Source organism: Drosophila subpulchrella, chromosome X (assembly GCF_014743375.2).
Source record: "Drosophila subpulchrella strain 33 F10 #4 breed RU33 chromosome X, RU_Dsub_v1.1 Primary Assembly, whole genome shotgun sequence".
NCBI lineage: Eukaryota > Metazoa > Arthropoda > Insecta > Diptera > Drosophilidae > Drosophila > Drosophila subpulchrella.
In genome coordinates this window covers 20,688,426-20,716,403 of record NC_050613.1, presented here as the reverse complement: position 1 = coordinate 20,716,403, position 27,978 = coordinate 20,688,426, and the positions used below count along the sequence as shown (strand labels likewise).

General features: G+C 44.3%; 8 protein-coding genes and 1 long non-coding RNA gene across 11 annotated transcripts; 5 read left to right on the top strand and 4 right to left on the bottom strand.

Moving 5' to 3' along the window:
* Positions 1-150: 150 nt before the first annotated feature.
* LOC119558261 (cytochrome P450 4d1) lies at positions 151-3,423 on the bottom strand. 2 transcript variants are annotated; one of them, XM_037871609.1, is made up of 3 exons: positions 2,813-3,423; positions 763-1,383; positions 151-566 (listed from the first exon to the last, which is right to left on the bottom strand). In XM_037871609.1, the coding sequence occupies exons 1-3, from the start codon at positions 3,348-3,350 to the stop codon at positions 217-219; spliced, it is 1,509 nt and encodes a 502-aa protein (XP_037727537.1). In that variant the 5' UTR covers positions 3,351-3,423; the 3' UTR covers positions 151-216. The 2 variants fall into 2 exon arrangements, with proteins under 2 accessions (XP_037727537.1, XP_037727536.1); XM_037871608.1 differs by lacking the exon at positions 2,813-3,423 and adding an exon at positions 1,475-2,109.
* A 6,004-nt stretch (positions 3,424-9,427) lies between these two features.
* LOC119556964 (translation initiation factor IF-2) lies at positions 9,428-15,668 on the top strand. 2 transcript variants are annotated; one of them, XM_037869471.1, is made up of 4 exons: positions 9,428-9,750; positions 11,022-11,239; positions 14,276-14,572; positions 14,631-15,668. In XM_037869471.1, exons 2-4 carry the CDS (start codon positions 11,195-11,197, stop codon positions 15,303-15,305), a joined length of 1,017 nt encoding a protein of 338 aa, XP_037725399.1. In that variant the 5' UTR covers positions 9,428-9,750; positions 11,022-11,194; the 3' UTR covers positions 15,306-15,668. The 2 variants fall into 2 exon arrangements, with proteins under 2 accessions (XP_037725399.1, XP_037725401.1); XM_037869473.1 differs by lacking the exon at positions 11,022-11,239.
* A 303-nt stretch (positions 15,669-15,971) lies between these two features.
* Positions 15,972-16,571, top strand: LOC119558180 (NADH dehydrogenase [ubiquinone] 1 alpha subcomplex subunit 7). The gene is made up of 2 exons (XM_037871447.1): positions 15,972-16,133; positions 16,242-16,571. Exons 1-2 carry the CDS (start codon positions 16,071-16,073, stop codon positions 16,491-16,493), a joined length of 315 nt encoding a protein of 104 aa, XP_037727375.1. The 5' UTR covers positions 15,972-16,070; the 3' UTR covers positions 16,494-16,571.
* A 294-nt stretch (positions 16,572-16,865) lies between these two features.
* Positions 16,866-18,834, bottom strand: LOC119558177 (probable cytochrome P450 4d14). Its single transcript, XM_037871443.1, has 3 exons — positions 18,548-18,834; positions 17,913-18,369; positions 16,866-17,850 (listed from the first exon to the last, which is right to left on the bottom strand). The coding sequence occupies exons 1-3, from the start codon at positions 18,708-18,710 to the stop codon at positions 16,947-16,949; spliced, it is 1,524 nt and encodes a 507-aa protein (XP_037727371.1). The 5' UTR covers positions 18,711-18,834; the 3' UTR covers positions 16,866-16,946.
* Positions 18,835-20,139: 1,305 nt separating this feature from the next.
* LOC119558181 lies at positions 20,140-22,479 on the bottom strand. The gene is made up of 3 exons (XR_005220168.1): positions 22,338-22,479; positions 21,747-22,270; positions 20,140-21,686 (listed from the first exon to the last, which is right to left on the bottom strand). It is a non-coding gene; the product is annotated as an uncharacterized LOC119558181 (long non-coding RNA).
* LOC119558178 (cytochrome P450 4ae1) lies at positions 21,573-22,713 on the top strand. The gene is made up of 3 exons (XM_037871445.1): positions 21,573-21,700; positions 21,764-22,296; positions 22,350-22,713. Exons 2-3 carry the CDS (start codon positions 21,792-21,794, stop codon positions 22,685-22,687), a joined length of 843 nt encoding a protein of 280 aa, XP_037727373.1. The 5' UTR covers positions 21,573-21,700; positions 21,764-21,791; the 3' UTR covers positions 22,688-22,713.
* Positions 22,714-23,117: 404 nt separating this feature from the next.
* On the top strand, positions 23,118-24,925 carry LOC119558179 (exopolyphosphatase PRUNE1). The gene is made up of 2 exons (XM_037871446.1): positions 23,118-23,299; positions 23,368-24,925. Exons 1-2 carry the CDS (start codon positions 23,252-23,254, stop codon positions 24,535-24,537), a joined length of 1,218 nt encoding a protein of 405 aa, XP_037727374.1. The 5' UTR covers positions 23,118-23,251; the 3' UTR covers positions 24,538-24,925.
* Positions 24,649-26,632, bottom strand: LOC119558176 (60S ribosomal export protein NMD3). Its single transcript, XM_037871442.1, has 2 exons — positions 25,600-26,632; positions 24,649-25,542 (listed from the first exon to the last, which is right to left on the bottom strand). The coding sequence occupies exons 1-2, from the start codon at positions 26,526-26,528 to the stop codon at positions 24,915-24,917; spliced, it is 1,557 nt and encodes a 518-aa protein (XP_037727370.1). The 5' UTR covers positions 26,529-26,632; the 3' UTR covers positions 24,649-24,914.
* Positions 26,633-26,919: 287 nt separating this feature from the next.
* Positions 26,920-27,309, top strand: LOC119556607. Its single transcript, XM_037868920.1, has one exon. The coding sequence runs from the start codon at positions 27,007-27,009 to the stop codon at positions 27,217-27,219; it is 213 nt and encodes a 70-aa protein (XP_037724848.1). The 5' UTR covers positions 26,920-27,006; the 3' UTR covers positions 27,220-27,309.
* Positions 27,310-27,978: the final 669 nt, after the last annotated feature.

The following is a 27,978-nucleotide window of genomic DNA, read 5'->3' as shown; positions in this document are numbered from 1 at the left end:
GTCATCGATTCTATCTAAACTATCGAAGTTATCTCACTCCTAGGCTAGTGTGACCGTTTTGCGGCATTTTAAAAATACCAGAAAAACACCACAGCCTGGACACAAACCAAAACCGTTAATATTTAAAAACAAAATTCAAATGTTAACCAATGTTCTTCTGCATTTAATTTACATTTTATTTACAAGTGGAGGAGGAACAGCATGTGAGTTTAAGGTTTAGTAGACTCGCTCCCGCACCTTGAACATCAACGGGTCCTTCGTGCGCAGGATAAGCTCGGCAATCAGGACAGGCGGTTCCGAAGTATCGCCCACAAAGTCCACCTCGTAGTGCCGCAGGACATTGGCCACGATGGCCTTAATCTCCAGCATGGCGAACTTCTGGCCAATGCAGTTGCGAGGTCCTGCCGAAAAGGGGATGTACGCGTAGGGATTGAGCTTCTCGGCGGTGGTGACCACATCGAATCGCTCCGGCTTGAAGCTATTGGGCTCGCTGAAGAGCTCTGCTCTTCTGCCCAGATAAAGAGGCGATATGCCGATGTTTGTGCCCGCTGGAATAAATTTTCCATCTGGAAGAGGAAATATAATATATTAGTTATTATAAGTATACTTGTAAAAATGATGTAGCATAAATAAATATAAATTAGATACAAAAATCGTAATAATAATAATAATCATTAGAATATCTTATTAAAATCAAAGCTCAAAATCCTTAATATAATAAGAATGAATAATATTAATAATAAAACCATCTGGCCCACTCACTTATCTCGCAATCCTCGAGCACCTTGCGACCCAGCAGCGGAACAGAGGGATACATCCTGAGGTTCTCCTTGATGCAAAGATCGACGTAGTGCAGATGGTTGAGCAACTCGTACGTGACCGGCGTGGCCTTGTCCTGACCCACCACCGATCGGATCTCCTCAAAGCACTTCCTCTGCGCCTCCGGATGGGTGGCTATGTTGTAGAAGAAGAACATCAGTGCCGACGAGGTGGTGTCGTGGCCCTCGAACATGAAGGTGTCGACCTCCTCGCGGATATCCAGATTGCTCAATGGCCGCTCATCGATCGTCGATTGCAGCAGGATGTCCAGGAAGGCCATCTTTCGCTTGGCGCCCACATCGGCATCTTCGCTGTTTGCGGTTTCGTTTCCACCGCGGATGATCTCCTCCCTGCGTTGCACAATGATCTTCTCCGTGAACTGATGGAGCACATTCAGGGCCTTCTTTTCCGCCCTCGCCAATGGGGTCAACATGTAGGTGAGGTCGAATCGGTACAGGATGTTGAACATCCGCTTGTGCAACACCATTGAGATCGTCTTTACCGCCTGGACATATTCGGAATCTGCATTGGACTGGGCGTTGATGGACACACCCATGGCGGTTTCTGGGAAAGAGGGAAAGGGGGAGAGCGATATTAATGAAGCCATCTAAAATGTACTGTTTCCCTGTAGAAGAAGTGCCTTTCGGATTCCTACCGCAAATGGTGTCCATGGTGCATAGATTGATCCAATCGTAGAGACTGAACCCGGCATCACCGTGCTTCAGGCGATCCCGCTCCATGTTCCTGAGCAGATCCCGCGATCCCTTCTCGAAGACCTCGACAAACTGGTCGAGGATCTTAAAGTGGAAGGCGGGCGTGATGATCTTGCGGCGTTGGTGCCACTTGCGACCCCGGCTAACCAGGAGACCCTCCTTGAGCCAGGGCTCCAAGGCCTTGTACTCGCCGGCCTTGTCGTTGAATCGCAAGGTGCCCAGGACCACCTCCACGTCCTTGGGATTGCCCATCAGCACATTAAGCTCCGGACCCAGCCAGACCTTAAGCACCTGATCCTTGGAGTAGGTCTCCATGAACTGGAATATCTTCTTTACCATCTCGTGTGGCGGCTTGCCGATAAAGTGATGGCCATGGCCAACCAGGGGCAGCGCCGGCGGACCCGGCATATAGCTTATGAGGTCTATCAACCGCTTGAACTTCAGCTGGTAGACCAGCAGGCCGACGAAGAGCCCGCTGGCCAGGATTGCGCCGATGACCAGAAACATGCTGGTCGTCTATATATTCTTCTAGAGACTTTCCTCAATCTATCTCCTCGCATGAGCAACGGAGGTACTACTGATCCAGCAACAATTGGGCCGTATATGTGAGAGCCCCAACGGATACGGCCAAAATTGATTATTGACTATTGATACCCAACGATACACTGGGAGAAAGCGTCTCTAGCATACATTTAAAATTGTATTCCTAAGAGCTCCGAAGTTTTCCATATTCGGTTATTTGGTTATTGGCTTCTGGGAAATGCTACCATATTTTCGCTGAGTGCATCTAAGGTGTCCGATGCTAATCGCTGTGGGAATATCTTATCAAACTGTCGAAAGCCAACTAACTACCGAAAGAGTGCACCAAACAAGCCCGAAATCTTATCGCAATTGATATTGATAGCTGCATTTAGTGTTTTATGGCGGTGAGTGGATTTGAACCTTGGCCAATATATGGATTAGAATACGGGCACTATAAAAAATTTAAAAGTTACTGCACTCTAGATTTGTTCGCGCCATTCAAGGGCTAACTAAATAATCTGGTTGATTAGCCGAAATTAATTTTTTAAATAATAAAATTTTTACTGAAAAAGACAGACATTATTTTCTCCTTTGTTAAAGAAATGTCAGATTTGTGGTTGCTAACATTATTTACCACATTTACATATATAAATAAATCATTTAAATTTATTTTTCTTTACTTAAACTAAAAAAATCTCCTAATCTAAATAAATGCATCTATCTGTCAATGGGTCTCCCATTTCGCCAAGTGTACTCACCGCAAATGGCGTCCAGCGTGCAGAGGTGAATGGCCTCGCCCAGGTTGATCCTCTCCTGGCCACTGCTCCTCTTCAGCCGGAGTTGCTCGACGAGACGCAGGGATTGCCTGTCGAAGATCTCCACGTAGGGCTCCAGGATGCGGAAATGGAAGGCCGGGGTGATGATCTTGCGCCGGCGATGCCACTTCCGTCCACTGCTGACCAACAGGCCCTCGTTTAGCCAGCCAGCCAGAAAGGAGTACTCCTGCGACTTGGTCAGCAGATGGGTGCTACTCAAAACGCGTTCCACGTCGCGCGGATCGAAGAGCATAACGCTGTAGGAGGGGCCCAGGAAGAGGCCAAAGGTGTCGCCGTGCTTCTGGGCCAGTTGGCCAATCTTCAGAAACGCCTCTGCGGGATCGAGGCCCCAGAAGAGATGGGCATTGCCCAGCAGGGGCAGGGGCAGGGGAGCCGGAACAGTCCTCATGTTCCTCACGAATCGTCGCATCTCCAGGCCAAGGACCATCAGGAGCACGACGAGTGCCAGCAGGAGCCACATGTTCGTCGGGTTTGACCAATTCACTGGAGGCGATGCTACCGTCTATTCGCAATCCACAGCTCGCGACTAACTCAGCCATTTATGGCTGATAACCCAAGAGGCTGGCCGCCTATCAGCAGCTCAGAGTAGCGATGGCATTTCGAATTTATCAACTGGGCAGATCACAAATCATTTGTGATTTTAAATTACTTTTAAAGTGACTTTAATATTTATATATATATTCTCTGTAGCTATATAGGATATTTACTTTTTTACATTTATGTCTATGTATAAATTAGATTATATAGTTTCATTACCTTTATAATCCTATAGGATTTGTGAGGAAATATTGAAATACATAATTTATTCTTATTTAGGTATTTAGGTATTAGTAGGTCTTAAGAGTCTGTACCAGAAATTTCTAGGGTTTAGAAACCACCTATAAAGGTAATTAAAAGTGTGCAATAATATATTTTAAAAAATATCTAATTTTTATGTTTTACACATATCTCTTTTATAAAGATGTATTAGACCATGCACCCAACTTGCACTGTTTTTTGAGGTTCACAGTCAAAACTAGCAAATTCTCCAAGTCATCCTTAGCTGGCATAAAAAACCCGGGAAGGTCATCATACCAAGTTGACAGATTGGCTGTTTAGGGAGATAAAGAAACCATCTTCCGCTCGAAAGAGAGCAAATTCCGCCGGAGATTAAGATCTCTTGCTGGCGAAATGACGGTGATTGAGTGGATGAAATCGAGTGTAAACAAAGCGTCCCAAGCAGCATTCCATTCCATTCGATTTGTTTCCAGCAATAGTTGTTTACATTCGACGGGGGCGAGCACCTGACCGCAACTCATCCAGCTCCACCACCCCCCCCCCCCCCCCCACGCCTGACGTCACTAGGGCCACATGGCCGGTCTATTTTGGGCCAGGTGCTCTATATTTAGGCCATCCCACTCAGTTCCCAGCAATGGCAGACAAACAACGATGACGAAGTCGCGAACTTGAAGTCGACGATAGGATCTCCGTCAATTTCGAAGAGGGATTTGGATTTTGCCAGAGGTCTCTTTGTTATTATTTCATTTGGAAAAAATTCAATGTGCTAACTAGTTCTAACTATAAGCTTAAGGTCTAAAGTCCTGTATTATAATACGATATGGTGTATGATATACCTTTTTAAAATATGGCTCATTAGCCCAGAGTAAGTTTAGGATCCCCGATAAATAGCAATTCATATACCAATTCCTTTTTTAAAATAAGAAACCCATTAAACTTACTTTATTACTAGGGTAACTTTCTTATGGGGCCACTCTTCCCTCGCATATCTGTTCAGCACTTCTGACCTTTATGGCCTTTAAAATGCAGATGTTTATGCAGCTGCGAATATGAATTCGCATATATATGCATATGCAAATTTGCGCTGTACAAGAGAGAGCACAAATTAGAAATTCCCACTTGGCAGCCCCCAGTTGACTCATTCCGCAGCCACATCCGAATATATGTACATATATGAAATCCGCATCACAATCCGAATCCGAATCAGAATCCCGATCTAAAAACACATGCACATTCGCCCACTGCGTACTAGATAAAAACTCTATATAGGCATATACATACATGTTTTTATAGACGGGGGCTACAGCAATACAACAATGGCAACAACAGGCGTCCTTCGACCATGCCAAATTCCAAAATTCTTGCGTCGCCGCTCGTCGGTCGTCGACATCGACGTCACTTTATCTCGCAGATCCTCCTGCCCTCCACCCCCAAAAAAAACAAGTAGAAAAAAAAGTAGAGAAAAAAATAAAGAAGGCGGAACGTAAATATTTACACATGTCTTACAAGTGCTGGCGATTTTTCGATGTCGGATATAGAGCCATATAGCTCGTGGGGTGGGTATGGTTATGGGGATGGGGATTGGAATTTTTCATTGGCATTTCCATTTTACGTTTTTGTTTCCAATTTTGTTCATCTCAACATTGCGCATCGCATCGTTCTCCCGGTCGACAGTTCAATGAGGTGTCGGGTCGTAGTCAGGATTCCTCATAGGGGGTTCGATTTTGGAAGCCTTTTGCTTCGAACTTATGCCGTACAGTTGAATTAAGGTACCAACACATTTTGATATCTTAACTTTATATGATTCTTATTGAATTTGGTTAGTAAACCTATTTAAAATGTAAATAAAATTTATAAAAAATATATAATCCCTATTCTGATCCCCCTGTATAAAATCCAGTCTACGCACCTGTTTAGGATCCCCGATCTTGGCGTACTTCAAAGTGAAGTGCAGCAAATAGATGGACACGAAGCGACCTCAACTCTGGAGACCACTACATCATAACAATAAAAATAATAGCAATTTGGCAGAGGCGCGCAATTTGCGTCAACGGCACTTGCCTACTTGGCATCTAGTACGCCCATAGAATGTGTCCATATACCATATATCCATGCCGCGCAGATGTATAATACAATACAAATGTTTAAAGACCCCGAAATGGATAACACTTTTTTGAAAAATTAAAAAAATCTATTTAAACTTTCTTTTTTATCGTTGTAAAAACAATCATTATTTTAATATTTCAGAATTTCGAAAAAAACTTTAATCAAATCGAACGACTTATCATATAGCTGCCATAGGAAGGATCGGCTAATTAATGTCAAAATAATACACAGACCTTAATATTTCGTTTTCAATAAACATACACGGTAGTAAATTGATATTGAACATTATCTAAACACTTTTGTATTAGTTACTTTTGTAAATATTTTTCTATAAAGCTGCTATTGCAGTGACCTGTGCTGTTTATGGGTGGGCCCAGTGCCTGTTTATATATAGATCTAAGGATGAGCCATCGTATCGCTCGTCTTCTGCGCCACAATGCATGCCCGTACTAATAATACAGCATAATAACAATAATAAAGCATATGATTAAGCGGACGCAGCGTATGCGCAATTTTCCGTTGCCCCGCATTACGTATACGCCACCGATCCGAAATAAAATTTGGCCCAAAACAGCGGCAATCGCTGGCCAAATAAGGCAATATCCGTTATTGCGGCGCGATTACTTAACGCTGCCAATAATTAAATATTAGCAAATCTGTTTCCTCTCGTCGAAAGTGACATCGCCCGGCGAAATTCAAAATTTGGGATGATGAATCATCTCGAATCCCGAAAATAGTTGCTCATTTTGACGTTTCCACTTGCCTATTTTCACAAATAAATACAACTAATTGTTTGAATGGTACACAATATATCGCTTTGCTGACAAATTGACAGCGGGCGGAATTGCAACTACAAAGGCTGGTTTAAAATAAGATATAGTACTATATGGTTTATGCTAAAGAACAAATCAAATATCTGAGATACATTTCCATTTATACGATAATATTTCAAGCGATGAATTCGTTTTGCAGAAATGTTTATGAGCCACAAAAATGCGACGCATATGCCCAAAGGAAAATATAATGGAAATGGAAAATGATTATAGGCCAAGTGCTCTGCATTCCGCATTATGTTCTTGAGACTTGGTGGAATCCATTCGAGGCCAATCGAATCGACTCTTCGTTACTGAGGGACACCTATGTGCATATGCATATGCATATGCAGTGCTGACAGCATTCTGGCAGATCTATCAAATAATTTATGCTAACCATTTGGCGATCATTTAGTCGGCGGTCTTCTGGTTTCCTTTCCTCGGATGCAACAGGAAATTGCTCAGGCGAACGCATTTTCATTCATGAGTTGATTTTATTTATGCGCCGACCGCTGCCAAACCAGGCAAACCGATGTTTGTGGCGGGCTGTATGGTATATATGTGGTATATATCGTATATAGTGTGGCTAGTATGGCTAGTATGGCCAAAAGAAAGGACCACCCCCCTTCGCACCCACACACGTGCTTTATAGTGGGTAGTATATAATCGAAATCGCATCGCCATGCACTTGTGGCTGTCAGCCAAACATGCAACAATAACAAGCGAGTGCTGCGGTGGCACGGTTCCCGGGGAAGTGATGGACCGCGGGAATACCCATCGAACCACTTGTGGCTGAGGGGATCCACCGAGCAGCTGGGCAGGCTAGGCATAACGTTTGTAACTCAACACAGATCAAATTCAGACGTTCTCATCTGAGTTGAAAATGTTCTTAAAAATAGAACGACATTTATGAAGTTGAAAATTTTTCAATTTTGTTCGAATCAAGTTAAATTCGCGGTACTTACATTGAGTCTCAACAAATAAACTATTAGTTTACTTATCAAATAGTTGTTATAAACTCAGTTAAGCTTTTCGCTTCTCACCTTTTCATTCTAATATTGAGAACATTGATACCAAAATGTACTTACACGGTTTTTAAGAACAAATGTCCATTTTATCTCAAGTAAATCACCGTTAAAGCTACTTTACTGTTCTGTTCATTTTTTTTTGCTTAAGTTTTTTCTTTAACTGACTGAATTTGTAAAGAATATATTAGAACATATTAAAAATATTAAATATTAAATAACAAAAAAGCCAAATATTCCTAAACAATAAGCTGATTGCCTGTAATGTAAAGACCAACTTAAGAAAGTATTGAGTTTTTCATACCCATCCATTTGCCCAAACACCCCATTCCGAGTATCCAAATACCCAGCATTGTATGCGAACAATGCAGTCGAATTTGTTTAATTAGCGGAATAAACTCGTATATTAAAGATTGGCGGGCCGGGTGGACCAAGTCCAAATCCGAACCCGAATCCGAATCCCAACTGACAAGCCAAGGCAGCTGGGCACGCGCATTTCGATGGGTACTCTCGAATACTTTCTGGTTCTGGTCGGAGGTTCTCTGATCTCGACCTTTGGGGGGTTCTAAATTTCTAAAACTTGAGCTGGTGATACGAAAGCTGCGTTTCCTGCTCTTCTCGGGGGGGATGTCGTGATTTTCGAATGGCATCCCAAATTCCGTACGACGATCAGCGCGTTACATGAACCCCCGATCGAAATGAGAACCAACCATCAGCATACCGTTAGATGTTCGTTCTATTTCGGGGGTCTATATAATGGTATAATGGGCTGCCAAGGGGTGGGGCAGAGGGGGCGTGGCAGGGGCAGGGGCAGGGGCTGAGGCTAAGGCAGGGCGACCGCTTCCGGTTTTTCCCAAGAGCATTACGAACGGCACGAGCGTTGCATTGCTGATTCGATTTTCACTTCTCTCCGATTCCCACTTGCCCATACACTGAGCGAAAAACTGCACAGCACTCAAGCTGGGATTTTACGGCATTTGCTGTTGGTACTTAACATTTTAAAATTATGAAAACTTTGAAAACATTACTTGAATTTATCGAAAAACCAAGCTTACGAAATAACATCGTATACTAATTATTAATTGATATATCAGCAACAACACAAAAGTATAAGTATAATAAACTCAATTTAACTTTTCTCTTCGCACCATTTCGTTCTAATATCTAACACGGTTTTTAAGAACGGATGTTCTCAATTCAAGAACAATGTATCTGGATATTTCTCTCTGTGCATGAAATTAACATGAATAATATCAATTTTATTTCTATTGTGATGATAATCGACAAGGTTATTTAATATGACAGATCATTGGTGTTAATTCACTCACTATTTTTAGCAGTGTACCTCCTTAAGTGCTCTTTTCTCTGCGGCTTCTTGGAGGCCAACGGTTTGGGAATCCGCTCTGCGGTCGGACTCGAACTCGGACCCTCGGATCAGCGGAGCGCGTAAGCTGGTGTTGATTGAAGAGTGACCCCCGACTATATACCATATACACTTGGTATGTGTGGTAAGTAAAGCAGGTGCTCCCTTGAACTTGCCACGAATGTCCCGCGATGGAAATTCCAACTTCTCTGGGAGTTTTTTTCTTGGTTGGCTGGGAAAAAAAGCGGGTAAGAATGGCAAAGACGGTCTAAAATTAAAAGAAAATGCAGAGAGAGCATTTTCACACCGAGAGCGGGGAAAACAAAGCAGAAAGGCTGAAAATCAGAAAATCTGAAAATCCGAACAGCAGCTGCCCTGTAGGTGTGAGTGCGAAAGTGTGTGTGCCATCGCGGCTATAAAAAGAAAGCGCGATCGCTTTCGGCGCTCACTTTTGGTCCCAGCAACCAAACGGCGTGTACCCATAAGACATAAGAGAAAAGAAACCAAATAAAAGATATATACCAGCATCGATCAGATCCGAATCAAGTCAAATACAAAATATTACAATAGCCGGAACGGAAACCAGTTGAAAGACATTTATCTTGTTTTTTTTCCGTTGTTAAATCAAAAGAAGAAACGTTTTCCGAAACGTCTGCATTTTGCATTGTGAGTGGATCGCATCGAAACGGAATCTTGGAAGCCCGACACATCGAGGAATTCCAGATAGCCAACAGCCAGGAGTAAGAGGAGCTACATACTACCGAAAATCTTAGAAAAGTGAGTGAGAAATAAGACGGGGGAAGCACCCTTGTGGAACAAACAAAATTGAAACACCGGTCACCAGCTAAGATCTGGGCGAACTCACTATTAAGTTCCCGAAACCTCTGGACATTTTAAGCCCAAACATAGTTCGTGCCGAGAAAGCAACTATTTGTAATTTAAATTCAGTATTAAGTTAACTAAAGCTTATATAAATGTTTGATTGCGTTTTAGAAATATACCATGCTGCTAATAGATGCCTAAATACTTTTAAATATAATAACCCAAACAGGGTATGAGTAAATAAGAATATTGATCCACTGATTTTCAATGTAGAACTAAGTATGTAGTTTTCTAAAAGTTGCTTTCTAGGTAGTTGAATAATTTTCCTTTTTATCTTCTTAACTTTTCAAATCTGTCTATTATTCTATTTGTTATCTTTTGGTTAAACCTCTTGGAATACTTATGTTGCCTTGGTTTTCATCAGTGTATAATATTAAGTCTTTGCCATCATTACAATAATCTTATTATCTCTGGAAGCCCAACTAATTGAAGACTTCTTGAGAAGTCAGCTATCTGTTTGTGATCTCATTAAGAGGTGTACCTGATAGTTTTGATTTTCTAGATTGATTTTTGATCCAAGCTATATATACATACACATATATGATATGCGTAGCAGGTTGTTGGTAACTTAAAGCTTGCTGGAAAGCGCGGAGGTTAATGCACAGCAATTTCCAGTTAATTCGAAGTGGAAAAAACGGCAAATGGGCACGAAACCGAATTCCGGTTCATCTTTCGGGGTCGTACGACGACTGCTATACTGTACCATACTATACCATACTATGCCATGATACCATGATACGAGGGGCGCTCAAAAGTTCAGGCCTAGCGGTCTTTTTTCGCTTTGTTTTGCCTTGCCTCTGTTTTTGTTTTCCTCTCTGTCTGTCTTTCTATCTGTCTGTCTGTCTATCTCCCTGCTTTCTGTTTTCATTTTCCCCTGCTCATCATCATAAGATATTTCATTTTGGGTTGCGTTGGGGTCTGAAATCTGGATCCGTACACCTCTATAGAGGTCTGGGTCTGGGTCACAAAGGAAATGGTAAACTGGTAAAAAGTAAATAAACGTTGTTTGGCAATTCGCCATAGACACACATAAAAACCAAAAAACTCATCCACAATGGGCACACACATTTCCATTGTTATGAATGTTGTTTGTTGCTAAATTTAATTGGTTTTCTTTCCCATCGTGGGGGCCTTTGTCTCCAACTCTTTTCTCTTTCCGATTGCAGGCAAAAGTGTTGCGAATTCGCGTTGACAAAAGGCAAAAGACCCGAGTAGTGCAAAAGAAGCACACCGTTCCGGACCAGTTTGCTCAGCATCACTATCACTAATCCAATCCGGCAATCTGCAAGATCAAGATCCCAGCCAGAATCCGGAACATAAAGCCAAACCAAGTGCAATTATGACGGACGTATCGCATGAATTGGGCGCCCTGCGCTTCGTGGTGGTAAGTAATTTCGATACTTAGATATCAAATCTTATGTGACCCTCTCTTGGGTATTAAATATCCATTAAAAGGAACCTGTCTCGGGAAACCCTTAAAGCTGCCTTGTCCAACTGCTGTTGTTCTTTGTTTGTTTCCAAACAACATATAGTCTTAACTTACCATTGAAACAAAATTTATACGATACCATACTATATCATTAACAACATATATGTATGTGTTAAATGTGGTGTTAAACTTTAAAGAAATTCTTAAGCTATATTTAAAAAGACATGTGTTTATAAGTTATATAGCAGTTTGTTACACTCGTATGGAATTCAAATTAGACTTTAAGGCGCCGTGAAGGGGATACGAATATTTCATACCATTTTTGGTTATTAGAAAAAAAAATAGTATGTGCATCCTGGGGACAACAACATTTTAAATTAAGTTACCTAAAAAAATATCTACTGAATAATACAAAATTAGTTACTAGGAATAACTGAAAAAAAGATTTTAGCTTGCTGTCATTTTAAAGAACTAATGTCCAAATATTTTAAGAATCTAAAATCTGTTTAAAAATGCTGCCTAGAAACCAAAGAGACAGAAGCAAAAAAAAGGGATTTGGATTAAGATTTGAAATGAAATGTTTGGAATGCCGCACTGGGAACTATAAAAAGATCGCAGCGACAAGAACTCAACCAAAATGTATTGTTTTTTCCGCTTTTTCCGCACATCTCGTGCGACAAATGCCCGAAAATTATTTATGCGCAGAAAACCACAAGAAATGCGTGAGAAAAAATAACAAAAATATAAATGGCAAAGAAAAATAATAATGCAAATGGCCAAAATAAATGTCAAGCGAAAGACGCGAGAAAAATGTCTGGACAGCTTCCAAGAGCATGATTAAAAATCATTAGGATTGAAATGATATAAAGAATTTTTTCAGCGACAGAGCCACAAACAAAACATTCTTCTTTTTGCCGAAAATCTCGTTGCTGTATTTGTTTTAATTTGTCGCCACATGAATTGCCAAAATATACACACCCCTACTTTTTGCCTTTCTGCCACACCATATAGACAAATAGAACATATAGAAAGTGGCAGAGGAACGACGAGTTTTTCGCACAGCAAAAAAGATCAAAACACGGAAAAATTCTTGGCAATGACCATCGAAATAGCAATGCTGAATATGCATAGATATCCCCATCCGTACAGAGGCTATATGGCTATATGGCCGTAGATATGTGGATGTATCTATCTATCTGTAGAATGCGCAGACTGCTCGAGAGTGACAACGGCGCCGACAAATAGATCCGCTAAACCGAGGAGGACTACGTAACCAATTCAGCTGCAGCCGAGAGTGTTACCTAAAAGCACAACCATATCGGTTTCAGTTTGTATATAATTTATTTGCCACCATAAACAATAATAGTACACTGAAAAAAGTTGAAAATTTGCATTTCCATTTTTTGTACTACTTGTTTTTTATCTAATATAATCAAAAGGGTTGGCAAACAATTTATATATATAGTTTTTTTATATATTATAAAAATTTGCATCTATTTGGGAATCATTTTTGGAGAAATTTCCTTAAAAACCTCCCACAATTGTTAACTAATTTTGCCTTTATTTGACTATCAAATATGACCTGTGTTTTGGGTCGTTGGCTTTTCGCCATGCATTTTCCTTACATTTAGAGATCTCCAAACCTTGTTAACAATGCAATACAATATCGTTTTTATCGGGCCCCCAACTGGGGAAGCGACTTCCCAGCACTTGCGGTGACGAAATGAAAATATCAAAACTAATTTCTATGGACAAGTTTATTATGCATTTTTCCCAGACTTTCTCCCCGGGGTAAAATAAATAATAATAAAAAAACTCTCCCCGTCGGGTGAGAAGCGGTCGACAAGTTCTGGCCGCTTTTCATTCATCGTTGGGTTTTATTTTTAAAACGCTTTTTGCGCCTGTGTGATATGAATGAAATTCGCCTGATTGACGAATTTTTGGATATTGATCAAAGAGACAATTTCAGAACGTCATTGCGCTCGTTGCCAAAATGGCAAATTATATAAGCATCGACGGAAAGAGTCAATAATATTCATTCATGGGCAACTCGATTAGGGATTCCACTTCTTTTTCGCGCCTATACATATTAATCAAATAGAATAAACACCAGCTAGTGGCGAAAATTGGCCATGAAGGTCATTCCTGTTTTCTTTTTGATTTTCATGAATTTCTCTCGCTTTTATTTGTGCTGTTGGAAGTGTATATCTATATATATGTTTTTAGTTGTTCGTCAAAGAGTGCTGCCCCGCCCACTCACTGCCCGCTGTTCGTGCGCCCCCTTTTTCCGCACAGGCTTTTATTTATGACCACGACATTTGCGCATTCCTTTGGTTTATGCTGTTTTGCTGATTTGCTGGTGGCTCATGGCGCGGGAATCTTGCACTTATTAGATGAAAAATTACACAAAATGTAAGACTGCTGTTATTTAATTGCGGCTAATTAATTTTCCCGCGAGAACTTGTTCGAGCAAGTTGTATAATTTGAAAACCATTAATTGCGCGCCCAGTGGGTGGGTTGGCAACGCGAGATCGACTGCTTACAATTGAACAAGGAATTTTAATTTGGCATTAGAGAATGGATCAGTTTAAAATCATTTGAAACGAACATTGGTCAATTCAATTAGGTTTAACGATTTGTATTTGCCATTAAATCAATCGAATGCTTACACTCTGTTAAGAATACTAAAAGTTTCAAAACATGAGATCGTTTTATTAAAGTGCCACCTCATTTAATCATAAAGTTAGGCTTGAGATTAATTTAATTTTCAAATTGACCGCCCATTAGTTGGCAACGCGACCAAGCGAACCTGCCACTGGTCTGGCAACGCCGCGCGAAGTTTAATTTAAAAGTTTGGCTTCCTTTAAAAATAAAAAGTCTGGCAACGCCGAACAAAGTTCAATTTAAAAGTTTGGCTTCCTTTAAAAATAAAAATAAATATTGTTGAAAAAACCCCACCTAAGCCCGGCTTCTGGTCTCCAATACTTACAGGACTCGCCGCTGTCCTCCAAGGTAGCCATGTTCAACAACCAGGCGACGCAGCACAAGCAGTCGCAGCTGCTGAACCCCTTCTCCCAGGACGGACGCGCCTCCTCGCCGAAACCGACCTTCTCGAAGGATCAGTATGGAAAACCACTGGCCGGCAGCCTCACGGAGATGCGTGGCCAAAAGGCTAACATCCATGTGATGAAGGAGATGCTGGAGCTGTGCCAGATCATCAATTCGGAAGGTTATGACGTCAAGGATGAGCCCACAATGCGTGTGATTCCCTTTGGCGAGCTGTTCAACGTAAGTTTCTTCGCCTTTGGTGGCTTAGTTTCCAAATAATCATACATTCTGTTCGTAGATCTACAACTACATATCCGATAAGGTTGTGGGCATCCTGCTGCGTGCCCGTAAACACAAGCTGGTGGACTTCGAGGGCGAGATGTTGTACCAACGGAGGGACGACAATGTGCCCGTCTTCCTGCTGAAGCCCATCAAGGAGATCCGCAGCGAGATGGATGCCAAGATCGAGGACATCAAGAGGGCGGCAAGTCCGGCGCCACCGCAGTCCACCTCGGTGCTAATGGATCGCAGTGCCCATGAGCAGAATCTCAAATCGAGGACTCCCTCGCCGGCGGTGGGCAAGTCGGCTAAGGCCAAGTCGGCGTCGCCCTCGCCGGCGCCTAAGGCTGCTGCTCCTGCACCTGTGCCAGCTCCAGCTCCAGCTCCAGCTCCCGTTGAGATCAAGCCAGCTCAGCCAGAAGTGCCTGAAGCTGCACCTGTGGCTGTGATAGTCACCGAAGCTGAAGCAGAAGCACCACCCACAGAAGGAGCCCCGGCAACCGTCAGCGAACCGCAAGCGGCGGAGGCAGTTGCTCCAGTTGCACCTGCAGCCACTGAAGACTTGCCCACAATTTTGATCGAAGCCACCGCCGAGTTTGTGCGCACCGTCAGCGTTGAGCAGCTGGCACCCAGTCCGCCAGAAGCCACCCAATCCTCGCCAGCCGAAGCCCAGCCAGCGTCCACGTCCGCCTAATCGGGATGATGGGTTAGGGGCTTGGAAGCTTGGAGGGGATGGAACATCCCCTGAAATCGTTTAAAAGGAACTCTCGCAACTACTAAAGCGGCAGCTTTAAATTGCAGTAGTTTAGTTTAAGGCGTACTTAGTTTAATTTACAATTATAGCAACACACACTGAAGACAGAAACGAGATAGCGACTATTTATTTATTATTATTATATATGTATATCATTAACGGACGACCAAAGGAGCCAGTTTACTCAATTTTTTAATCATTACTCTATTGAAATTAACTAAAGTTTTCCACTCGCGAAAGTTGGAAAAGTGCAAAGCGATATAATATTAATAAAATAAATACACGTACTTAGACACAGTATAAGCGAATGGTGTTATTCTGTTGGAGAGCTTCATGCGAGCTTATTAATATCCTTTTTTGAATTCAGTGAAGCATCTTTTGGGGCGTCTTTAAGGAATTTCTCTTGGTTCGTTTTTTTATGAATTTAAACTTGAGACATTGCACTCTCCGTGCAATTCATATTAGATCTTAAAAGTTGGATCAGAAATGTACAAGTTTTTGAATTTGAATGTGAACGGTTGCAATAGCTAGATGTCATCGATATTCGATATATTTGCCTAAACCATCGTTATAGCGACAATCGCAACCGAGTTTTGTCAGATCTAGAATCGCTCCAATCGATAACTATCGCTAGCCCGATAACAGAAGGCGACACTAACATAAATAAATAGTAAATTGAGATATTTTGTTAAAATCATAATCAGGATGTCTGCCCTGCGCCGTGACGTATCGCCTTTAATCCAGCGCATTCGGGCCTTCCTCCTGGGCGTGAGTATCTGTGTTCCCGATCCTCGGGCTGCGGGCACGGAAAACTCGATTCTCCGTTATGTAAGACGGAAAATGGGAATCTTTGGCTAATTCGGATCCTTCTTACAGCGGGAGCACAACCTGGCGCTGCGCTTCGAGGACGGAGTGGCCGATCGCACCCAGCCGCAGCCGGAACTCCCGGAAGGACCATCCCATCTGGTCTCGGCCAACTACTACTGCCAGCGGGATGCCCGGCGCGAAGTCTTCCCGCCCATTGACCTGGTGGAGCAGCAGAAGCAGCTGGCGGCGGAGGCTGGCGAGGCGGCGAAGGCCACATCCTCCAAGCTGCCCACTCCGGGCAAGACCTACGCCTGGGATTAAAAGCCCCGTGGGAATAGCCTTTTTTTTGAGTTGTAGTACGAGCCGGTTAAAGCTAATATAGAATCCATTCAAATCGACGGAGTGTGTGCAAGGATGTATATTCAGTGATGGAGGGGTAACCGTATACAATACTTATACTAAAATCATATTAGCTGTTAGATTTGTAGGGTCTGTTATTTATTTAAATTGACTTTTCCTTGCCATGATAAAAGCAAAACCCTTACACAATCCTTGAAATGCAAACTTGTTAACCGTTGAGATATTTAGTCACGTTTTATCGCCCCCAAGTTCAACTCAAAGTAAAATGTAAACTTAAAACAGATATTAGCTCCTAATCGAATTACATCAACCCAATCCATCACTGGATATATCTACATATGTACAAGTATTTTATTGCAATATTTACAGTTCACTTAAAACTAGTTTAAAAAAAAGACTATCACCCAGGAGCACCTAATAGACGCGTGGCTTGATGCCACAATTAATACCCGTGGAGGAACGCAGGATGAGGTTCAGCACTAGCTGGACGTCCTCACCGAGAGGCAGCAACTCAAAGTGTCGTAACATTTTGCTGATGGTGCTCTTTATCTCCAGCATTGCAAACTTCTGGCCGATGCAGTTCCTCGGACCCGCAGAGAAGGGAGTGTAGGCAAATGGGTTGATCTCGCCCTTGCGCTCCAAGCTGAAACGCTCCGGCAGAAACTTCTCCGGGTCGGGGAAGTAATCCGGGTCACGGTGGGCATGGTAAATAAGGATGACTACATCAGAGTTAGCTGGTATGAGTTTGCCGTCTAGCACGGTGTCCTCGGAAATGTGGCGTCCAATAAGCGGCACCGAGGGAAACAGCCGCAGCGACTCCTTGATCACACACTCCAAGTACTTAAGTTCTCCCAGTTGCTGCATAGTGACTGGAGCCGACTTGTCATCACCAAGGACATCTCGAATCTCCTGGAAGGCGCGAGCCTGAACCTCCGGATGCCGAGCCAGCAAATAGCAAGTGAAAGCGATGCTACTGGTCGTGGTGTCGTGGCCCTCGAACATGAAGGTGTCCACCTCTTCGCGGATGTCCTCGTTGCTCAAGGGAGCTCCGTCGATTGTGGACTGCAGCAGCACATCCAGCAGTGCCATGCGACGCTTCTGGCCCACATCGTTCACTAGGTCTGCAGTGGCGTTTCCTGCCTCGGCAATGGATTTTTGGAGAAGATCGCGACGCTCAGTGATTACCGAGTTGGTGAATTTGTGCATGTCCTTCATAGTATCACCCAGCTTGGTGAGCAATTTGGGATAAAAGATCTTCATTAAGCGATCCGTGCGCTGCAATGGATTCACAAACCGTTCAGCCAACATGCCAGCGGCACTACAAATTGGTGGTTTTAGTAAGTGCCAACTCGCCGGGGAAAATTATGTAGAAGTACTCACGTGGTGACCGATTGAACGTAGGAAAACTGCGGCTGCAGCTGAGCATCGATTTTCACACCCATGGCCGTCTCCGCAATGATGTCCATGGCACACAAACAGGCCACCGGGAACATATTTATCACCGTCTTGCCATCCGCCCGGTCGTACAACTTCTGGACCATGACGGCACTCTGCTGGTCGAAGACCTCCACAAAGTCCTCCAGGATCTTGAAGTGGAAGGCGGGAGTGATGATCTTCCTGCGACGGAACCACTTCTTTCCTTTGCTAATGAGCAGACCATCACCGAGCCAATTGACCAGAAGCCCATAAAGACTGTTTTTCTGAATGGTCTGCTGGCTGCTCATGATGGCTTCAATCATTTTGGGATCGGCAGTCATGAAGCCGCGTTCACCCATCATATTCAGTTTGAAATTTTTACCGTGCTGTGCAATCATTCGGAATTGCAGATCGAGGACAGCTATAAAAGTAAGAAGTTCGTTTATTATTCTATGAAATTATAGCCATTGATTAAAAATGTGAGGGTCCTCAAAATTTCTGTTTAAAAAAAAAACGGGTTTCTTAGGTTTTTCACTTCCAGATGGAAAGTCACATATTTAAAAACCAAACTAAATCTTGTGGGACTGGCCATGACCTACTTTTAGGTGATTCGTTGATCATCATGAGCGCATTGCCCACAAAAGGATAGCTCCTGGGTCCACTGATTCCAGCAGCGGCGTACATGACGTTGTGACGCCTGTTCTTCATGTAATCCCACACGAACAGGGTCGTCAGAATAATCACAATGAGCTCCAAATACATGGCGGTTTCTGTTCTTTTGGCTCTGTTTTAGAAATGGAGTTGATCTATCTAACGCTGACACCGTTTGCCATCGACTGGTTGGTTCTGCTCGGTGGCGGAGCTGTTTTGTAGCCGACACGGATTGCGATAAGGCGACCATAATCAGTGGACTGGAGCCAAATACCAAGGCGAAGGCCAAAAATTACGACCGGGGTCAAAACCAAGCTGCAGTTGGTGTGTCTGCCAAGGAGTGTCCCTTACTTTCTAATTTCTTATAACACTTTAGGATGTCATCTCAGTGAGGATCTCCAAGGCCCCAACTTCTGATATGAATGAACCGAAAAATTTCCATTCATCGTGACTCAAGGCTATGTCCCTATCAGAAGACAAAAAGTTCAGATAGATATGGAACGGATTCCGCCCCCTGTCTTGGATAACGAGCGAGAGAGGGCCTGGGAAAAGTCTCATGCAGCATTATCTGGACATACTTAGTAGTACTAGAGTGTCAGGGTATACAACTGATTAGATCGGGAGCTTTTGTCAAGCATGTGGATCCAAAAACAAAGCAAATGTATGGTTTTGGTTTGATTCAATTGTACTGTTTGTATACCCGAACAATTGCTTATCTCAAATCTTGTTCTTTTAGAACATCAAGGAATTGATCTGAGTTAGAAAGAACATAAAAATAAACGAAGGCTTAACATTTGGGATTCCCAATGACTTAAAATCACAGTGTGTAGAAGTATGACATTACATTTAAGAATACATATGTCTCAAATAAAATGCCATTCATAAGTTAGTTTTTCCAATGCGGAAAACTGTGGTTTTCAAAACTCAATGCGATGAGGTCTCTTTAAGCTAGACAAATCTTTTTTATAATGTACACATGTCTTCTTTATCTCCTGTTACTCTTATCTGTACCTCAGAATCTCCGGATTCTCACCCCTCCCAAATATATATCTGTATTATCTAACTGAATCATATTTGTTTTAGTTGTAAGTTACCAGATTCGCTGAGTAAGCATGACATGGTGAATTGATAAGTCCTAACATTTTGGAAATCTTGATTAACTAAATAACTTCAGTGCATTCTTAAGAGTAAGATATATGTTCGATAAATAACAATATTATAATAATCAGGGCTAACCCAAGAACAATACTGATAATTATTAGTCTAGCAAATAACTTCGCTATTGATAACCATTTGCTGGACTCATGGTGACTAGATGGGTATACTTAAAACTCATGCTGATTATTTTAAAATAAGAAGGCTTTATCAAATGGATTTTTGATGTTTTAATATCCCTATGATTTAAAAAGTCCTGAATGGGTTAGTGTTTATTATTGTTATCCATTGTAATTTACCAGTTTTGTCTAATACTTTAGACAATTAGTTAATATAATACTCGTATCATATTTACAATAGACATAATATAATAATTAAAAAGTTCTAAGTTGGTTGAACATTTAATAAATTTTCTTTTAAAATTTCTATCCTTTGCAGAGGTCTTAGTTTAAGGTTTAATTACTCGACTAAGCATAATCGCTCAACAAAAAGACTATCCATCTCGTGACTGGGCTATAAACTCCAGGTTAGTACAAACCGTAAAAGGCTTGTCGAGTTTATTTGCACTCCCAGTAGTTGAATTCAAAAAGTAGATTACCAGACTACGGTTACGTTCTCTTAGGCATTTGTTTCTCTTTACAAATGTCAGCTGGGGTGCATTCCAGATTTAGAGCCCACACAGCGTCGCGGGAGATAAAGAACGAATTATATTATTTATAGAACTGTTCAGTGGTGAATCGTTCGTCATCCGCGGCAGAATGCTTGGAGTTCTGGGTCTGCTACTCCTGGTGGACTACTTTTGGCAAAAGAGGCGCAACGATATGTTCGGCCACTTCCTCGGTTTGGAAACGTACTTATGTACCATGGTCAGGCCTATATTTCCTTTAATTGGAATCTAATATATATTAGAAAACAATTATCTCTGATAGTTTTATCTCAATATTAAAACCAGTTCTTAATCGTCTCTTTATCTATATGTGTCAACTCTACATTTGACTGATAAAAATGTTGTGGTCCGATTGATTCCACCAGCTGTTGAAAACAGCTGTATAGTTGTTTCCTCGCGGACTTCCCGTCTCGCTTGGCATGGTGTTCTACCTCCCTATCTCACTCTGACCAAGAGGCGCACTATTCGAATAGGGTTGCTTATATAAACACTAGCGGAAAGCAATAAATGCCAAGTGTTTAAGTAGGCAATTTTTTTTACATTGCTTCAGATAAGATTTCCGGCTGCTCAAGAGCTTAGAACCACTACACGACGCGCTGCAGGGGGTAAAACATGCTGGTGACTCTGCTGGCGACTCTCCTGGTGGCCTGGCTGTTCTGTTTGGCCTTAAAAGAACTGCGACATCCTTTGCGCGGAGTGGTGCCCAGTGTGTCGAGAGTTCCTCTTGTGGGATCCGCCTGGCAGATGCGCAGTTTCCAGCCAGACAGTAAGCTGTGGTTCCAATTTTTAGTTTCTTAATAACTCTAAATATATTTCAGATCTCCACGAGAAATTTGCCGAATATGTCCAGCGATTTGGCAACAGCTTTATGGGTTCCGTCTTGGGCCACGTAATTGTGGTTACAGCGAAGCCGCGACATGTAGATGCACTGTTGCATAGTCAGCAGCAGCTGAGAAAGGGCACCATGTATTTGGCCCTACGCGGTTGGCTTGGAAATGGACTTCTCCTGAGCAGCGGAGAGGAGTGGCACACGATGCGAAAGATCATTACGCCCACGTTTTACTTTAGCATATTGGAGCAGTTTGTCGAGGTCTTTGAGAGGCAGAGCTCCAAGTTGGTGGAGCGTTTGGAGCCCCTCTCTCACGGCAACTCGGCCGTGAACATCTATCCCTATGTGGGTTTGGCTGCCCTGGACATCATTACCGAAACGGCTATGGGCGTGAGTGTGCGCGCCCAAGAAGATGAGGATTCCGAGGTGGTGCACGCTGTAAACGAGTAGGTGGTTAAATACTTATCCATGCTTTTTAAAGCTATCTATTCATTACCTTAAATCTTTTTTTAGTCTGACGAACGTGTTGGCCACCAAGTTCATGAGACCGCATCTTTTATTTCCCCAGCTCTTCCGCCTGTGCTGGCCCAGTGGATTCAGAAAGCAACAAGCAGGGGTCAACTGCCTGCATCAGTTCACGAATAGAATCATAGAGCAGCGCCGCCACTTGCTGGCCAGGGAGGCCCACCAAGATAAGCCAGAGAAGCGACATGCCCTGCTGGACACTCTCTTGCGGGCCACTGTGGACGGTCAACCACTGACCGACAAGCAAATTCGCAATGAGGTGAATACCTTCATCTTTGAGGGTCACGATACCACGACTTCGGCGGTGTCTTTTTGTTTGTATCTGCTTTCCCGCCATGAGGTAGTGCAGCAACGGCTGTTCGAGGAGCTGAAGGAGCACTACGGCCGGGATTTGAACAGGGGCGTAAATCACTTGGATTTCGCTGAGCTTCCCTATCTGAACTGCGTGGTCAAGGAGTCACTGCGACTGTATCCCCCTATTCCGGCAGTGGCTCGCTGTATGGAAAAGGATTTGGCCATAGGTGAGTGGAAAGACTAAGCATTTGGATCACACAATACTTACCTATTCTGTCAGAAGGAGGATACGTCCCAGCTGGAACCGACGTAGTCGTACTCCTCTGGCAGCTTCTCCGGGATGAGGCACTCTTTGCCAATCCCCTGCTCTTCCAACCGGAGCGGCATATGGGAGAAGAGGCCACCAGACTGGGGCCCTACAGCTACATACCCTTCTCCGCAGGTCCGAGGAACTGCATCGGCCAAAAGTTTGCTTTGCTGGAGATGAAAACCATGGTGATCAAGCTGGTGCGGCATTACCAGCTGCTTCCAATGGGCGTGGATGTGCAGCCCAGCATCATGATTGTGCTGCGATCGAGGACCGGGGTTAATTGTGGGCTTCGGCCGCGGTTGTATTAATATTTTGTGATTTTATGATTAAAATTAAAAGTTAAGGATCAGCTGGCGCCATGACGGCTTGAATCAAGCTGCTGTTATCGATAACAATCAGCTGGCGTAGTGATGGGCAGTCTTGGCTTATTGCCGCCAAACTGGGTAGATTTTAAAATTGTAGCTAGATTAAATTTAATCAAGAATTTATAAAATAATATGAAAATTCGCAAAATAACGCAGGCCTATACCACATATATTTGACTTGATCGAAGCATAACCTCTGCCGATTTAAAACACTGCTGATAAGGCATAGAAATGGATGCAGCTGATAACAATCAAGAATGTGGAATAAACCCAATGTGATTAAGCTTACAAAGTGAACAACAAGAGATTATATTCCTTTCCTGCGTCACAAGGGGCACGAATATAAAGTTTATACGAACAGCCAATGATCATCTGGCTTTTAAAGCTATTTTCAGACTTTTGCGCTCGCCAATCGATAAATGTCACCTCAAATCGATACGCGCAACTGTTGAATTATATGGAACCGGACCGTTTATTTTCCCAGCTTTTCAGAGTTTTCCTCGAAAAATGTGTTTCCTACGTTTCCTGGCCCAAGCCCGCAGCACCTTAGGACGGGTGAGTATCCCACAAGGGTCTCCAACTGGGGACGACTGAGCACTAATAGGGCTTCTCATCTTCCGCAGCATCTGGCGGAGGTGTCACCTGCTGCCTGGGCAGCGGCTCCCGTCGATTCCGGCCGGAAACTGCATCTGGTGATGGGAAACGAGTCGTGCGACCTGGACTCGGCCGTATCAGCCGTAACCTTGGCTTTTGTCTACGCCCAGCGTCATCGTGAGCACGACTATGTGCCCATTCTGAACATTCCTCGCCGGGATTACCCTCTGAAGACGGAGGTGGGCCATTTGTTTGTCAAGTGCGGGATTGCCGAGCCCGTATTGCTCTTCCGTGACGATATTCCCAAGGAAGTTGCCCAGGATGTGAGCGTTATCCTTGTGGATCACCATGTCAGCCCGATGGCGCCGAATGTGACGGAGATTTTGGATCACAGGCCCTTGGAGGACAATAGTCCGTCCTTTAAGCAGCTGCCAGCCGGTTGTGAATTGGACATTGATGAGGCAGTGGGATCCTGTGCCACTCTGGTGGCCCAGCGCTATTTGGGCGAGAAGCAACCCCGATCCGCTGGCGTGGCACAGATGCTGCACGCCACTATCGTGCTGGACACCATCAACTTTGCCCTGGCGGCCAAGCGCTTTGGGCCAAAAGATGTGGCCATGGTCGAGCAGCTGGAGAGGGAGTTGAACCTCCATGACGATCAAAGAAGCAGCCTTTTCGATGAACTAGTGGCTGCAAGGGCGGATATTAGTAAGCTTACTCTCAGCGAGGTACTGCGCAAGGATATGAAGATCATACAAACCGATCGCCAGGTGGTTCCCCTAGCTGGAATGCCCATCCTTGTCAGAGATTTCGTGGAGAAAAACGGGGCCGAGAAAGCCGTACGTGAGTTCGGCGTAGAGAGTAACCTATTGGTTATCCTGGGAATGTATGTGTCCCCCGTCGATGGACAAGTGCAGCGTGACCTGGCCTTGATCTCTCTCTCCGGCCAGAGCCACTTTGTGGAACATGTGCGTCATGCACTAATGGACTCCAAGGATCCCAAGCTGGATCTGCGTCCTCATGAGGTGGACACCCGCTTCATGGGCGGCTGCCTTCTGCGCCAACACAATGTCCAGGCCACCAGAAAGCACATCCTACCCATCGTAAAGCGAGCTCTGCTCGAATGGGAGGCGGATCATGGCTGCGATTGCGACGAGGTGTACTTCTTCAAGGAGAAACCGCAGCTGGGACTCTCCTAAAGCGGGTCCAAAACCGAACGAGCAGCTTAGAAAAGACTTAGCTAGAATTTTAGTGAAACCGATATGTTACCATCGTTAAGCTTACACCAAAAAGGAGAAGAAAATGTATCATTTAAGATGATACCGTCGAAATTCATGAGAAGTGTTCGACAGTTTATTATTTAGTAGATCACTTGTAGAACCAAAGGAAATATTGAAGAAATCAGTATTCCAATTATAATTTACTTTGCCACCTTGGTAACATAAGGGTGAATTAGTTTTCAAGGAAGAATTCCACACTTTAAGTTTCCTCTAGTTTCCTAGTTGTTTATGTGGATTAAGCGAATATGTACAGGGCATACATGGGTAAAAAAAAGCGTTATGATAAATAAAAAGAACTACAACTCCGGCTCGGCACCTTCTTCCTCGCCCATTTCGTCGTCGGCACACTCGAGCGTCATGTCCTCCAGCATCTCCTCCAGCGTGATCTGGGGCACATCTCCGCTAGCGGCCTGCACCTCAATGGGTATCGTCTTGTTGGTGTCGCGATAGATGTTGACCTGTCCGCGGATATCCTCGTTCTCCTCGAGGTCGTCGAGGAACTCATGGTAGTCGTACTTGCTGCGCTCGTCGGTGGCCTCTGCCGCCAGATGCTTGATCTTCCACACACGCTGGCTAAGCCTAGCCTGGCGGTCGTAATGTTTGCGCACAAGGATCACATCTGGAATAAGGTCCGGCGATAGTTTGTCGAACTCCTGATCGTTTATGTTGGCCTCGCCAGTGTTGTAGCCCATCACAGAGTCGCCCACTTTGAGCAAGTGACCCAAGTGGGAACGTGTGTGAATGGGATTATCGTTAATGCCCAGTTCCGAGGCACGCACCACCCAAATGTCGCAGAGGGCGTGCTTAAAAGAGACCTGCCCTTGGCCGGGATAGGTCTTGCGATCCTTTTCCATGATCACATCAATGTCCATGACAACGTACTCAACCAGCTGCTTGGGATTGCAGACGGCCTCAAATGGAGCTCTGAAAAAATCAAATCTATTAGCCACTTAAAACGTAAACTAGCAAGAGGACTCTCACCTGAAGTACACCTGCGAGGTGAGTTCTGCGATCTGTGCCGTCAGGGGATCAATCAAATGAATGCTGCTGGAGACTCGGTTAACCAGGACCAATGGCGAGAGATTACCCAGCTGGTGGCGCAGCTTCTTGGACAGGCAAACGGCACTGTCTTTCGAGACCGGTGCTATTTCCACAGACCAGTTGTACTTGTAGTTGTAGTTGTTACTGTGGATGTCGTGCGAGATGAGACGCTTCGAGGTGGTCACCTTGCCGGGCACCATGGTCAGCAGAAAGTCCACCATGCGCCGGGCATGGTTATCACTGGCGTAGAAGAAATCCAGGCCGCCGTGCTCTGGCTTTATGCCTAAAGTGTTCTCGTGGGCCTTGTGCTTGAGGATCAGCTGCTCCAGGTAGTAGAAGGTCTTCTTGTTCTCCGCCCGCTGCCGAACCTGTACCAGGCAGCGCCAGAAGTCCTTGGCCTCGGTGCGATGGCAGTCGTTGCACATCTGATTCTGGACGGTGAACTCCACCACGAAGACTTGCTGCAGCACCGTTCCACCGGTGATCTCGCCGTGCACGGTCAGCTTGACCTTTATGCGCTTGGAGTGCTGCTCCGTCCAAATGAAGCCGGCATCAACAAGCTTCACCTCCTTCAAGCCCTTCAACTTCTTGAGGCAAACGGCCAGAAGTTCGCGGGACTCCAAAGAGGCCTGAACCCACTCGTTGGGCGGCTGCAGATAGCGCTCGCAGTTGCGACAGAAGTGGAGCACCGCCTGCTTTGGGATATTCTCCGTGATGTCGACATGGTTGCGCAGGCAGGTGACGCACATGTTGGCCGGATTCGGCTGGATGGCCACTCCGCACTCGCAGCACAGGACCACCGCGTTCGAGGCGGTGCCCTTGCCCTCCCCGGCGCCCAGCGGGCTAACGCCAGCGTATTCGTGATCCATTAATCCTTCGGATTTCCCTTCAGTAAAGATATTTCACAATGGCGTTTCAGGAATGGAAAACACAGGTTTGTAAACACGTGCGAGTGAAAGCTATCGAGTGGTCAATCGATGGAGGTGACCGGAGAAATTAATCGGCGAAAGCGTTTGACTTTTTCTAGCTAGAGCTGGCTTTGCAATGGTGATAGTGATTTTGTTGGGCAAATCTTTAGATATTCCAATTTTGTTAGCCATGTAATATAAATTGACACCTTTTATAAATGTATACTGATTAAATTGTAGATAAAAGTTGACTAAGATCTCCAATCAAGTTAAATAAGAAGCCGTTTAGTTTGTAATTAGCTAGTTTTGACTATAGCTACAATACTTGCTCTGTATTATCGGCACTTTTCCTATTATCGACATCACTGACAGAACAGCTGAGGAAAACAGCCAAACGGAAACTTTTACGGATTTGGAACTTGGATTCGGATTGGACGCCATGCAGAAGAAGCCCATCAATGCCAACTCGCTGCTGGACAAGCTCCACCGCGGCGCCGTATACGCCTGCATCGGGGTCACCCTCTACGGCACCTACATCCTGGGGATGCGCTACTACCACTACTACACGGTCATCCGGCCGGAGAAGCAGCAGGCGGAACTAAAGCTCTTGGACGAGGGGGCCCACGACAAGGCCAAGGAGCTGAAGTACTAGGACGCACCCTCGTCTGCCCCTTTAATTGTTAAATGTCTGTTAAGCGCAATAAATTGTAAGGAAATGTAAGCATTTTCAGCTGAAATCGAATGGCCAACGCCGGTTGTTGTTGTGTAACCACGGACAGCTGGCCAAAGTGGATGGCAAACCGTAGCCCCGGCGGGCTTTCGAGATTCAAGATCTGACCCTGGAACCTGGAAGCAGCCCAACAATGCGCCATTAGACGTCTGTGCCGTAAATCAAACCGGTCACAATGGGGAATCAATCAATAGACATCGACATCGGCCCCATCCGCAGACTAGAATTAGCCAAGAATTATAATTTAGCTGGCAATCAAAAGTGTTGTCATCTCTGCATCGTGACCAGATCTCAGATCTCAGATCCCAGAACAGATCCCCCCCCCGGATGGCTTCCGCTTTCCCAACGCGTCTCGTCTTGTCTCGCGTGCATTCACCTCCAATGCGCAGGGCATTAATATTAAATGATATGATACCAAAACAATCGCGGGGAGGAGAAGACAATGGCGGTGCCACCCACTTTTGGCAAGAGATGACGAGACGTCGTCGATTGGGAAAATGAAAATGCGCTTGCGTTCGGCTGTTTTCCATGCTTCATTCAACAATGTTGCCTCCGGCGTTGCTTCATTCATGACTTGGGAACTCGGAGAATCACAAACTGCAATTGCAGTTTGCAATTGCCACTGCGGTCAAGGTCGTCCTTCAATGTGGCGGTACGGTACTGGTACCGTAGCCCCAGGCA